At 38.1% G+C, this 14,161-nt stretch overlaps 1 protein-coding gene across 1 annotated transcript in view; it reads right to left on the bottom strand.

The window, feature by feature from the left end:
* LOC128967635 (dynein axonemal heavy chain 5-like) overlaps positions 1-14,161 on the bottom strand; it is a 149,822-nt gene that overhangs the window by 79,258 nt on the left and 56,403 nt on the right. The window contains exons 42-47 of the mRNA XM_054381818.1: positions 12,657-12,874; positions 11,407-11,718; positions 5,559-5,648; positions 5,224-5,460; positions 4,538-4,705; positions 646-852 (exon numbers count right to left, since the gene is read on the bottom strand). Of these exons, the coding sequence (XP_054237793.1) occupies positions 646-852; positions 4,538-4,705; positions 5,224-5,460; positions 5,559-5,648; positions 11,407-11,718; positions 12,657-12,874 (1,232 nt within the window). The remainder of the gene's footprint in view (positions 1-645; positions 853-4,537; positions 4,706-5,223; positions 5,461-5,558; positions 5,649-11,406; positions 11,719-12,656; positions 12,875-14,161) is intronic.

Genomic DNA, 14,161 nt, shown 5'->3' with positions numbered 1-14,161 from the left:
TTAGATTCAAGCCACGCAATAGTCAAATTGACACATGCACTTAGATAGTGACAAAGAATGGTTAGTTTAGCACTAAGTATAGACAGATATTCACATGTACAGAGGCAGAGAGATAACAGGATTAGAGAGCTATACTGGGAGCAGGAAAATTACTTCTTCTCAGCAGCAATTTTTTTGAATTTAAGTCAGATTTTCAGAATACAGGTCTATAAGTATCCTTTTATCAGTATCTCAAGACATCTTGCTACTCTTAGATGTCAACTGTGATGTTAGATTTCACTGTACTTTAAAGTCCAGAGAAGACAGAAGAATGAAAAAGTCCCTCATTGCTTCTTGGATTTGCCTGCTTCCTCTCCCAGAGTGTTTCTCAGCACAGCCAGTATGAAAATTCTACAAGGTCTGTATGTAACCAGAACAAAAGGCTTAAAAGCTACAATGATTGCACCAAGTCGCATGATCCCGACCCTAAACTTTTAGGACTGACAGCTGCCTTGAAGAAATTGTTTTTAGTAGATGCACTTGGTCTAGTCCACATCAGGATAGTTTTCTCCTAAACCTTTCTAATATTGCGCCACACAAATCAGCATTTCCATCAGCAGCAATAGTAAGACCACCAATTCCCAAATGGTAACATTTTCTTTTTACCTGATCCCCCCATTCATTAATCACAGGCATGTTGATGTCATCAATAAAGACAGTCATTTTCTTTCCTGACGGAGGACCATACGTGGTGCCCATTCTTTTATCTATGTAACTTTCTATGCTCCTTTGGAACATAGATGGCAGGGTTGCAGAAGAAAAATTTAGGCATTTGGTCAAATGAACATCAGGATCATACTTGCTTGTGTAATCCTGTAAAATAAACCAGTTTTAAATAAAGTGCACTGGTATCTCCAGATTAATTCAGCCAAAAGCAGCCCTGAAAAAAAAATAAAAAATCTACAATAGTCCTACTATTACTTCAAAATGTCAAATAGCAGTTTATTTGAGATAAATGTACCATCTCTGACATGAAATTCAAACACTTAATGTTTTGAATAAAGTTTTAAAGCATTAAAATTCATACACTTTTAACAGACTTCACCAAGTGTTACAATAAATAAACATGTGACAACTCAAGATGCAAATAAACTTTGCATTAGTAATTGTCAGATTTTTTTCTAAATTCAAGCTGTTAGTGGTGATCTATTCAAGAAATCTGCAAGAAACAAGTGAAAATACAAATCCTTTTTCGCATTTACACTGCAGCACCATATCTCACAACAAACACAGTGTAAAGGGACAATAGTGTAAAATGAAACCCAGCTATATCACATTTACTGTGAGTTATCCTCTCTTAATGAAGAAAGGAATCCTTGGGGTTTATGAATAAACACAGATCCCACAGCTGCTGAGGATGCCCTAAAGCAATGAAATTCCACTTTTCATATTTAGTGAGAGTTTATAACAGAATCAGAAAGAAAAAGATGTAACCCTGAAGTCATACCACGGCATATACATAAAAAGCATGGGAAAGAATCTGTTTAGTAAAAATCCGGGGACATAGTATTAAAAATTCCACATTTCTAACTTTAGTTCTTTTTAAACATTCAAGTCTTCTTTGGTGATGACAAAGTTGAGTATCACTTAAATTCTTACCTTTATAATAAGGTTCACTAGAAAGGTTCCCATTTTAGAAAAATAAATGTGTATCATTGCTGATTAAGTACTCTAAGTACAACTCCAGTGAAACATAAACTCAGTGACAAAAAAAAACAAAAACAGTGACAACAGAAAGGAATCACAGAATGTTAGGATTTGGAAGGAACCTCCAGTGTTCACCGAGTCCAACCCCCATGCAAGGCCTCTCAAACATCTACACATGCAATGTAAATGTAACAGTCTGGTATCTTGACAGCTGATAAAGTTGATTCAGGTCAGACCTCTCCTCAGGACACCAGCAGTTTGTACAAAACTTGCAGGTGGCAAGGTGCTGGCAGTGACGTATGTGGGGCAGTCCCTTGTGAGAACAGGACAAGATTTCCCTATGCCAGTCACAGCCAGCTGCAGCTGGCTCCAACAGAACCACCACAGCCACTTAGCTTATGTAAGAAAGAGCAAAATGTTGCCTGGCAGTTGAAAAAGAAGTAAGAAAAAATGTGAAAGAAAGTCATGCAGACACCAAGGTGAGAGTAGAAAGATGGGCAGGAGGTGTCTGATGAAGGATTCCCTTGCAGCCTATGAAGAAGACCATTGTGAGGCAGGTTAAACACACTGCAGCCCATGGAGGATTCCATATCAGAGAGGGGATGTGCTCTGAAGGAGAGATCACATCAGAGCAGGCTCCTGGCAGGAGCAGCTTTGCTGGCAGGACCTGTGACCCCATGGGGCATCCAGGCTGGAGCAGCGTGCTCCTGAAAAACCATGGTAAAGGCCCATGCTGCAGCTGCTTATGAAGTGCTGTATCCCATGGAAGAGACCTCACATGAGAGTAGGGAGCAGAGTGAAGAGGAAGCAACAGCAGACAGGAGCTGTTATGGACTGACCCCCAAACCCCATTCCCACCCTCTGTGCTGCTTGAGGTGGAGGAGGTAGAGGAGTAGAGGATGGAATGAAGGTGAGCATGGGAAGAAGGGAGAGGTAAGGGGTGGTTGGTTTTAGCATTGTCCTTTTTTTTTTTTTTCTCTCCCACCATTCTATTCTATTTTTAATTAGCAATAAATTAAATTAATTTTCCCCAAGTTAAGTCTGTTTTGCCCATGACAGTAATTGGTGAGTGATCTCCCTGTCCTCACCTCAGCCTCTCTTGAGGAAAGGGAGGGAAACAGTGCCTGGAAGGGGGACTTGCAGCAGGCCAAGGTCAAGCCAGCACAATTATGGATACACAACCATGCAAAACACTTGTGTTTTATTCATTAAAGCATTTCAGGATCTTTACATGGTAACTGCAATAGTCCACAGTAGATAAATGAAAACTGTCTTTGAAAAAGATGAGGTTATTTAATGGAATTATTTTTGCTAGTTAAACTGCCTGAGACTTTTCAATTCTACCATACCACATTAAATTCTGGATTCTTGCAATTCATGAACTAACAGTAGAGAGAGAGAGTAAAGGTCTTAATTAACACTTCATTATAAATTCTTTATTTTGATATATACTGATGCCTTAATGCTGAAGATTGCTTCAGCTTAGTTCAGATTACTACCTAAAGTGTTCTGTATTAAAACTTTTTTACTTTTTCATGAAACCAGCTGCTTATATATGGAAATTTCTTTTCCACGAGGTGCAGTAAAGTGAAATTCTACAGAAGGTGAAAGCAGAAGGGAAAGAGCTATGAAGGCAATTAACTTTCACTCCTAACCTTGAATGAGATCAAATATGTACTGGCATTGTGCTTCCTTGTGTAAGGAACATACTCCTCTCGATAGAATAGACACAAGGTAAGCACTCCCAAGAATCAGCCACAATTATTTTTAGGGACAGGAGTAGCAGCTGAAGGCTGGAGGCCACCAGTATCTGGCCAAAATCCAGTATGCAGAATATGAAGACCACCACCCAGACCCCACCTCTTCACTCTGCTAAAATAGTTCTCCAGCTGGTGCCAGGAACAGAGGTTGACATTACACCGGCATGAGTGTTGGCATCAACAGCTAAGCTGAAAAGGCAGGATTAATGGCTTAAGTGGTATGACTCGCTTTATGTCAGGGCTCAGAAAGCACGTGGCTGGGGGACACAAAAAGGCTCCAGATTTTACGAAAGCCAAAGGTCAGTTTAGGCCAGTGTTTTTCACTTGTCTTCAATTTCAAGACCTCTACAAATCTTCCATTTTTGAATGCTGAAAGCCATTAAAACCATTACAGTTAATTTTTTTCAAATAAGGGACGATAAGTTTGGTATGACATCTGGGTTTGTTCATCCTTTTGACAAGTGGATCTTCTATAGTAAGTTAGTTATTTTTTTAAGTGTCATGTGATTAACCTGCACCACTTTATAACGTGGAAAACACATATTTATTAATTTAACAGCAATCCTGCTATTATTTTGTTGTACAGAAAGAATAATGTAATTTGAGTGAAGGAATTAAGAAAGTAACTAAAAACCACTACATTTACTCTCTGAAAAACCATCCTAAGTAAAGAATGAGGTCCTTTACTTCTGCTCAGTTTGGCTTGTGGAGAAAGAGTGCACAACAAGTTCAGTTCACATGCGGCACCACCAACAAAGCACAGGGAAAGAAAAGAAAAATCTTCCAGAAATTAGTATTTTCTCAACAAAATCATCAGTCTGACTTCTCAAAAGAAAAGAGAGCACATGAAAGAGCATTTATTATATGACCCTATGGCCCCGGTTAGCAAAATTTGACAGAACCCTCCATACAAAAGTCTAGATACTTTTGGTTTTTCACTTGTAGGCCATGTAAGTAGTGGCCAAAGGCCTAAGTACAAATGTCAGTACATAAACTGAAGAAAAGTCAAATTACTCTTACACTTCCGTTTAATGTTTGTGCCAAAGTCAACTATTACGGTGTTATCTTACATGGGTTTCCATTTCACCTACCTTAATCATAACTGTTTTTCCTGTTCCCTGCTCCCCAATTAGTAGAACTGCTTTTCCTTGCCTCATAATAGTGTGCATTAAAAAGTCTGTTCGGACACTGTCCACATTTGGAACTAGAATGGAAGTATACTCTGGAACTGAATCTTTAGGGTAAATGTATTCAGGGACCTGCATAAGAAAGACATGCAAAAAGTTGGAGACTTCCTACCTGCCCACACAATCACTTTGCATCAGAACACAAAACTAAACATGCTTTTTAAAATGTCCACTAGCAAAACATTTTTTCCTGAAAGTCAAGAAGCCATTTATAGTCAGTCAATACCTTGGCCACATCTTTCTAAAGGTTGTTAGACTAATAGGACATTTTCACTCCACTATCCTCCATTACATGAAGAAAGCTTTTCCTTGCTCAGAGTTCTCAAGCCACGCAACAGACAGTAGATAAATTAAGATCACTTCTGTTTCACTTCCAAAGCTATTTCAAGTACATGCTTCTCTTCTCTGCCAAAGATATTTATGGAGAAAAGAGAAAAAAAATCTTTCAAAGAAACTCTTGAGTATTTGGTAGGGTTAATCTTCCTAACCAAATTATCCAGGGTTTTTAATAATGAAATAACATGCCTCTTACCACATACATCTCTCTTATATATGCATTAAGAAAGCTTAGTGCGGCACGTCATACGAACCTTCTTTGACCAGTGCTCCCACTGGCCACAGGCATTGATGCCAAATTCAAACATGGTTTCTTCCCCATTCACACTTGGGAGTTCTCTCACTGCAGAGTGCTTCCGCAGGAACAGCTCCATTTTCAGCCTGTCATCCAGTTCCAAAAGAGCTCCAGCTGACCACATTACAGCAAAAACGAACAAGCGAGCAATATGTTCCTTACTGAGATGCTTCTCATTTTGGTCGGACAATAAACCCTGCAGAGCAGATGCAATATGTAACTACTGCCCTCCTGGAACAATGTCCCAGCACAACTAACAGTACATGGGAGAGAAACACTGAATATCACATGTACCTGTAGGAGGTCAATAGCTTGTTTGATGTACATACATTCTAAAACTGGCATTTTTGGTGTCACAGAAGAGGAAACAAAATCTATCAGGTCCTGGAAAAGAAAAAGATCATTTAAAGAATCTGCTTACTAGTTTCAGTGGTGTGATTTATTCTTAGATGAGACCAATTTCTAAATTTCAAATACATTCTAAACTTAATTCTAAACAGCATTTCCCCCCATTTCTAGGATATAAATATTCAGATTTAGACCATGAGATTTTGCTAACAATAACATATTAGAAAAATAACTTTGATGCACCACAGTCAGCAGAATTACTCATATGAGTTCCACAAAGTAATTTCCTAAAGAGCAATTTGAAGATTGCCTTTCAGAGACATCAGGGATCTGCTATTTGTGCTCTCCAATGGCTATTTTAATCTACCCTTGCCATTTTAGTCGTAGGAAGATAGAATCATAGAATCATAGAATCATAAAATCAACAAGGTTGGAAAAGACCTCAGAGATCATCAAGGTCAACCTACCACCCAACACCTCATGGCTAACTAAACCAATGCTTCAAGTGCCATGTCCAATCCTTTTTTGAATACTTCCAGGGATGGTGATTCCACCACCTCCCTAGGCAGCACATTCCAATGGCAGATCACTCTTTCTGAGAAGAACTTTCTCCTCACCTCGAGCCTAAACTTCCCCTGGTGCAGCTTGAGACTGTGTCCTCTTGTTCTGGTGCTGATTGCCTGGGAGAAGAGACCAACCCCCTCCTGGCTACAACCTCCCTTCAGGTAGTTGTAGACAGCAATGAGGTCACCCCTGAGCCTCCTCTTCTCCAGGCTAAACAACTCCAGTTCTCTCAGCCTCTCCTCACAGGGCTGTGCTCCAGACCTCTCACCAGCCTCGCCGCCCTTCTCTGGACACGTTCAAGTGTCTCAATGTCCTTCTTAAATTGAGGAGCCCAGAACTGGACACAGTACTCAAGGTATGGTTTAACCAGAGCTGAGTACAGGGGCAGAATGACTTCCCTAGTCCTGCTGGCCACACTATTTCTGATACAGACTAGGATGCCATTGGCCTTCTTGGGCACCTGGGCACACTGCTGGCTCATGTTCAGCTGCTGTCAATCAGTACCCCCAGGTCCCTTTCTGTTTGACTGTTCTCCAGCCACTCTGACCCCAGCCTGTAGCTCTGCATGGGGTTGTTGCGGCCAAAGTGCAGCACCCAGCACTTGGTCTTGTTAAATGTTATCCTGTTGGACTCCGCCCACCTGTCCAGCCTGTCAAGGTCCCTCTGCAGAGCCCTTCTACCTTCTAACAGATCAACACCTGCTCCCAGCTTGGTGTTGTCTGCAAACTTACTAATGGTGGACTCAATCCCCTCATCCAGATCATCAATAAAGATATTGAACAGGATTGGGCCCTGCACTGATCCCTGGGGGACACCACTAGTGCCTGGCTGCCAGCTGGCAGTGGCACCATTCACCACCACTCTCTGGGCTCGGCCCTCCAGCCAGTTCCTAACCCAGTGCACTACAATTCCTGTAATGGTATGTATATATTGTACAACCACACTACTATAAATTTTCACCTGTCTGATCTGTTCTGACTGCAACATAATGTGCCTGTCCCTCTTAAAACAATGCTCTCCATTTTCTGTAGAACCCTGGCAGTACACAAAGGTAATTTTGCAATTGATGTTAACAGAACCTGGACTTTCCTCAGATTACTCCATAGTGATTGATACCATACTTGCCTTTGCCAGGTGTTCTGCAGCATCTTTAGCACAGTTTCAAATTGATGTTAAGTTCTGTCTGACATTTGCAGTGCAGACTTATTTTTAAATGTCAGTTGCTATCTATGGTACAGACTGATATAAATCATAACGTATTTTTATTTAACAATTTTTAATATAATTAATATAAAATGCGTTCCACTTGGCTTTAGAATCTTTGGAAATCAACACTGTCTAACCATTCTGGGAAATAAAAATGCAACAGGGACACTATGGGAGACAGTAATTTTGGAGGATTTGTATTTAAATCTCCCATGTCCTGCCAGTGAAAGCTAAGACAATGAAGACATTCAATCACCTAACAAAGTAAATAATCACCTAGATATTTTTGAAAAATCAGTGTGCTGCTTACCCACTTACTCATCAGTTTTGTTCCAATTTTCAGTTTACTTCTTTCTGCCACTAAATTTCTCTAAGTAACCTATGCTAAGAATTTACTGGCACAGAGACTGAAGCAACATTTTTAACCTATCTCATTGAGGTCAATTTCATGACATTTGTGGGCAGCACATAACAACAACAACAACAACAAAATATATATATAGATATATATATATAAAATGAGAAAAACTCACTTAAGCATCTTAATCTAGAATAGAGTCTATGGCTCAGTGGTCTGAGAAAGAACACAATCTAAATGTGGACTTATATAGGAGAAGGGCAGCTTAGAAAACATCCCCTTTCCTGTTATATCTTGTTGACTACTGAAAGTGCTTCTATCCTGTGTGTTGGTTTTGTGACTTTCCTTCTAAAATGCCTGGTTATCCCCCAGCAGCACACAGGGTCCTCAGGTGACTAACTTGATGGGGTTGTGGATATCACAAGGAATAGGTAAAGTCAGGAATAGGTAAAGTCAGGCACTGCAAGCAGTACAGGAGATTCAAGTCAAAAGACTTTCAAAATTTGAACCTAAATCTCCCTGAGATTCAATTTATTCATCTGTAAAACAGACTAGATGTCTCATAGGGAATTTAAAATTGTTTAATAATTGATTTAACTCACTCAAAATAAAGCTATTTCATGAGTCAAAGTAGTCTGTACTTTCAAGAGCTCAATTTTCACCAGAACAAGTTTTATTGTACTTATGATTCCAGTTGTGGAGTCTCCCTCTCTGGAGATATTCAATACCTACCTGGATACATTCCTGTGTGATTGGGTATAGGTGATCCTGCTGTGGCAGGGAAGTTAGACTAGATGATCTTTTGAGGTCCCTTCCAACCCCTAACATTCTGTCATTCTGTGATAATCGTAGTTCCAAATATGATCATTCCTGGAAGGTGAGGGGCTTGTTTGGGATTTGTTTGTTTGTTTTTTAAAATAATCCTTGTGTTTTAGACTATTTCCCATCTTTTATATAAAAACTCCTGACTTACAGTGGCATTCAGAATATCCATGACAATAATAAATACAGTCTTTCCACTGATGCAAAACTATCTGGTACTTTCTCACATGATTGCTACTTGCTGTACCTTCATTAATAATGATTTTATCCAATATGCAAACTTTCAGTAACAAATATTAGCATAAATAATGAGTGTTTCTTCTAAGCAAATTGGAATTACTCTAGGAGTTCTCTTACAGCTATGTTGGTTGAATTTAGATTGATTTCAAAAGGTGTCTAAAGGTACGCACAAAGATTCTCCTTTGTTACTATATCTCTGCCTATAGCCTAGTCTTCATTTTCTTAAAAAAATTAGATATTTGTAAGCTGCTTATATCCATGTTTTTCTCAATTCTAGCACTAAATTTGCCAACGTCTGTATTTGGGGTTTGACTAACACTACTGATGCATCTTTTTTTCCCCTTTTTATTCTTTTTTCCTTTTTTATGTGGTGGAAAATACTAACTGTAAAAAGAGCTGCCTGAATACAAAAGTAGTGTTACCCTCATCTGCAAAATAACTGTTATCACTTCCATTTTTTTGAGAAGAAAGATAGCTCATTAAAAGTGAAAGAAAACTGACAGCGTGACAGCTTTCATTTACATTTCTATAGTTCCAAAAGCAGCCTTCAGCACAGAACTAACTTCATATTTCACTGCATTTTCATCTTTCAATCTAATAAAATACATATTTTTTTCTGGACTTTATTGCTATTGCTTCAGGCTCGGGTATTTTAAATGTCGTTATTATGTTTTCAGATCAAGTTGTAGCATAAAATAAAAATAGAATTGTGGCAAAGAAGCAGTAAATTGACCCACACATACATTACTTTGGAAGCATATTTTAAAATTCATTATCAGAATTGTTTTTCTTGTTGCTGCAGTAAATAGTATGTCAAATCATTATGCTTTGGAGGTAGAACAAAACGAACAGGTTGTTAAACACTGGGTTTAAACTAAATGGGCACTAAAATGAAATATATCTGTAAGAGGATATTTGTTATCATTCAAGGCATTCCAAAACTATATTAATCATTGCTTTTATCACGATTTATAAATAAACCTTCTGAAATGTCACTCAAATGTTCATTAAAATCTGCATTCGTAAAATCCAACAACTATGACAAATACTACAGGAGAAACTCTTGTGAAATCCAGCACCAATCACGCAAGTAAACTGGAAGAGGCAAGTTGATGGGAAAGCAAGGTATGTAGGGAAGTCACATTTGTTCCATAGATATTGGGGAAATCGGAAGATAACAACACTAAAACATTGCAAAGCAGTGTCCTGGTTTTGAGTCATGGGCTGCCAAGGGCAAAAAGGACAGAAGAGATATTTTACCCCTTTCCCAAGGAGTAAATTTTTAAAAATTGCTCCACACTGGATTGGAAGTTTAAAAGGAATACACCTTTTAAGGCCAAAACCTTCCAGAGCCTTCCAGAAACCTTCACCCCACTCCACCTTCACAGGCCCAAGAGCAGGCTAAACTTCCCCCATCCCCCACTAAACTCAGGCCTATGGCAGGCTTTAACAGGTCCAGTGGCACAGCTGGAAATTCCCTGCCAGCCAAAGCCATGAGAAAGCCTTTCCCCAACAAATCTTAAGATAGAAGTGCACACATCCTGATCAGAGAGCAGAGAGAGACATTTGGCTGTATGCTCCCTTAAATAGAGAAATACAGGAAAACTGAATAGAATAACAGATTACAGTATCTTGGGATGAACTGCCCATCCCCCTGGGACTGTCTAGCCTTTGGAGGACTATTCTTTGTGGTTATACCAATTAACTCTTGATTTCCCTTAACCTACAACAAGCATTAATTATTTCTTTTGAAAATTCTGAAGAAAAAAATATGGATTTCAATGTAATTGAATAAAGTATACTACTGAGATTATGCTTTTAGACCCATTACTGAGTACAGCCATCCATAGTATTAAGGAAATCTTTCTAATAATTCAGCATGCTAACGCCAAATGGAGGGGAAAATAATTCAGTGTTCTCCTTTTGGATCAATTGATGGAACACAATTTAGTCAGAGAATGTAACAAAGAGATGTCCTCTCAAAAACCTCCCTTGGAACAGAATCATGGACTATAAAATCAGAAGAAACCACTACAGTCACCTGTGCTGACCTTCAGAACAACACAGAGTGCAAAACTACCCTGAATTAGTTTAAACTATAACACATCTTTTAAAAATAACTAATAGACCAAATGCATTCCTGTTGCAACCAGAATTAAGATTCTACCAAAGTGAATCTATCTTAATTTCTTTTTGACTTGCCTTCTGTACGTTCAAAACAAACAAGGACATTTACCCACTCCCTTGATGTATCCTAACAAGGATTAAAATTGGAGTAACTGTTACATCCAAAAAGAATATCTCTGTTTTGCCAACATGCATTATAAAATACCCACAGATTTAACAAATCATTGCCAACGAACTTATGCAGACAAATCAAAGCATCCCAATTACTGTTTCACTCATTCATTAATATTAAATATAATTTTCTCCGGGTTTGTTTTGTTTTGGTTTGGTTTGGTTTTAATGCTTCATCCTTATTTCAATACATAAACAAAGAGAAGTTAATAATTGAAAAAGCACTCAGGAAGAAAAAATGCTTCATTAAATAAAAAATAAGACATGCATTTTTTTTTCTTCTTCTGAGGTGATTGAATCGAGTACCTGAAATACAGCATCAAAGCAATTCCAGAGGACATCAGAGTATGTAAGAGGTAGTGTCTGCAACCAAGCCCTTAAAATAGGCTTCCAGTCTAACACTGAAGAACTCATGAAGACCATCCCGTTACGAGAAACGGTTGCAGGGGAAGCATTGTCTATGTTGTGAGGTTCAAAGACAATTTTGCAGCTGGGAGACATTGGAATACGATCTCCATTGGCCAAAGTAAGAGTCTTATTATCATCCAGAACAGAGTTTAGATTTTCAATCCATATTGCGTCAACAGGTCCATCCAAAACTATCCAGATATGCTCACCCTAAACAATGGAGAGAAACACAGATATGCAACTTTATGTACATTGACCGAAAGTACAGATTTACTTAATATTAGAGAATGTACTTTATATAATTAATGTACATTATACAAATAATGAGTTGTAATTTGATGCTGATTAGCTCAGCATGAGCTGAATGTTTGTAATTTACTCATTGATTTTAATCCTCCTTTTGTTATCCCATGTCACACCAAAAAGTATATTAAGAAACAGTGGCAAAAATTATTGTGCTCTGTGTTAAGCACAAAGTTGTCCCTTTCTTCTAAAATAAAGTACATTAGCCAACCCAGCATCCATCAAGGTGGATGCAAATGTTTCCCATTAAACACAGTCAGAGACACAGGCACACAGTCAGTCCTTGTGGGATGTTACCTAAGTATTTCATGTAAGGCTTCCCATTTTCCAAGTGAGAACTGAATGAAACTTCAGAAGATTTGAGTGTACTTATGATTCCACAAAACATCATCTACAAGTTTGATAAGAGAATTGAGTCTATACTGATTTCTTTCCACAGCTTCTTACTTTCTGATATAATTAGTGAAATAGAGTGGCAATAACATAAAACCAGACACGAGAAAATTAACTTTCCTGTCCTCACATCAAAACATGAAGAGCTTCTGCTTTTGCATATGAATGATAGGACTATCTGCTTCAAGAGGGAAGCAAAACCCTTACAATCTTTTCCAATTTAATCAGGAGCCTCAAATGCTTGTGAAGCCCAGGGTTCTCTGGCATACACTCCTAATTCTGACCCTTGCTAGTCTGACCCACTGAGCTAGTCAGACACAAAGCAAAACTAACACTGTATTTCCCTATTTAATTTTATAATGAGCAATTTTTCACATAAGCAACAGATAATGAGAACTTACAGAAACAGTGTTATGTGTCCTTATTAACTATCATGATACAGTGACCATTACCTTCTTTGCTTTTAAAGTTTTTCTCCATAAAGTAGAGAAAATACCATCTGTCCAGTCATTTGTAGCAACATCAAGGGTACCAAACATCTGGGAAGCTGTGATTGCCTTTGGGTTCATTCTCATTTCTTTATGAGGAGCACCACAATCTGTCATTGCTTTCATCAAAATATTAATGCATTTTGTCTTTCCTGCACCAGTTGGACCTAGAGTCATCATACCTTAAAAGAGTATAAACATGGTTTAAAAAAATGTCAAAATGTCATGCTACCATTTAATGGTTCTTTGCATCAATGATCCTTGTTTTATTTTTATCAAAATTCAATATAAAAGAGATGTTTCTCACTCCACTTAATGTTGACTGAAATGGAATTTAAATTAAAAGGCCTCTGTAAATGTCTGCTCTATTATGATAGGCAAGCCTATGTGGGTCTGTACCCTCCCTCAGGCAGTTCTTTTCCTTTTCCTAATTGGAAAATACAACTGCCTTTTGATGTTCACACACAATGACATTGACATGACTGGTGGTAAACAAAACTAGTAATTTCTAAATATATATAATGAGAATTAGTTCCCTGTGTACAAAATCAAGTGTACTTTTCTGGAGCAAAAATAATAAAAATATGTTCTTGTATCCATGCATGCTGACATTTTAATGCCTCTTTCTTACATACAAAACAGTGAACAGCAACCAAACTTTTACTTTCATCAGTGTATACACATTGCCTAAGGAAAAGAAGCCATGTCTTCAATAATAAATTGAGTCTACAGTTGATCCTTTTTAGCTACATTTTCTAAATCATCTATTCAAGAGGCTCAGAGTTTGTCCAAAACCAGATGACATGTTCAAACTGAGACTTAGATAACTCCTATTAACACAAAGGGGAAGTGGAAAATACATGACTTAGCTGGCTTTGAAACTTTCTTCACCAAAGGTATGAAACAGTCTCAAACCCAAGTTACAAACCCAGTGATCTGGATGTAAATTATCAGCTCAGCACAGCATTAACCAGTTATTTGGTCTAACCAATAATGTGAATGAAACATTTGAGGCATTAAGGTCTCAGACTGTGCAAGGCAAATGAGTTATTTCCTTTTATTTGTTCCATTAGTTAAAGTTTGTTACTCTCTTATTATGACATGAAGAAAGAGCAAAAAAAGGATGACAACTTCACACATCATTGCACCTTTAATTATATTTCATTTATATTTTCTCCTTAAAAGTCTTTAGTTGTTAGAGGTTAGGGGTGTGGGGGACATTTCCAAGTAATAGTATTTTTCTTCCACTCAGCTCTGAATTGTAAACCTTGTTTTAATACTGTCTTTGGTACCCTTCCTATGACAGGATAAGCTTTACTCATTAGCCTTTTTTGCACTGTAAAAATGTATTTTCAGAGAATCACAGAACAGTAAAGGTTGGAAGGGTCCTCCAGAGGCCATCTTGTCCAGCTGCCTCATCCAGCAGAAGGTGGGTTTATGTGTCCTCAGTTTAAATGGACAGAACTGAA

This window comes from Indicator indicator, chromosome 6 (genome assembly GCF_027791375.1).
Source record: "Indicator indicator isolate 239-I01 chromosome 6, UM_Iind_1.1, whole genome shotgun sequence".
In the NCBI taxonomy this organism is placed as follows: domain Eukaryota; kingdom Metazoa; phylum Chordata; class Aves; order Piciformes; family Indicatoridae; genus Indicator; species Indicator indicator.
This window is presented reverse-complemented; position numbering and strand designations above follow the sequence as displayed.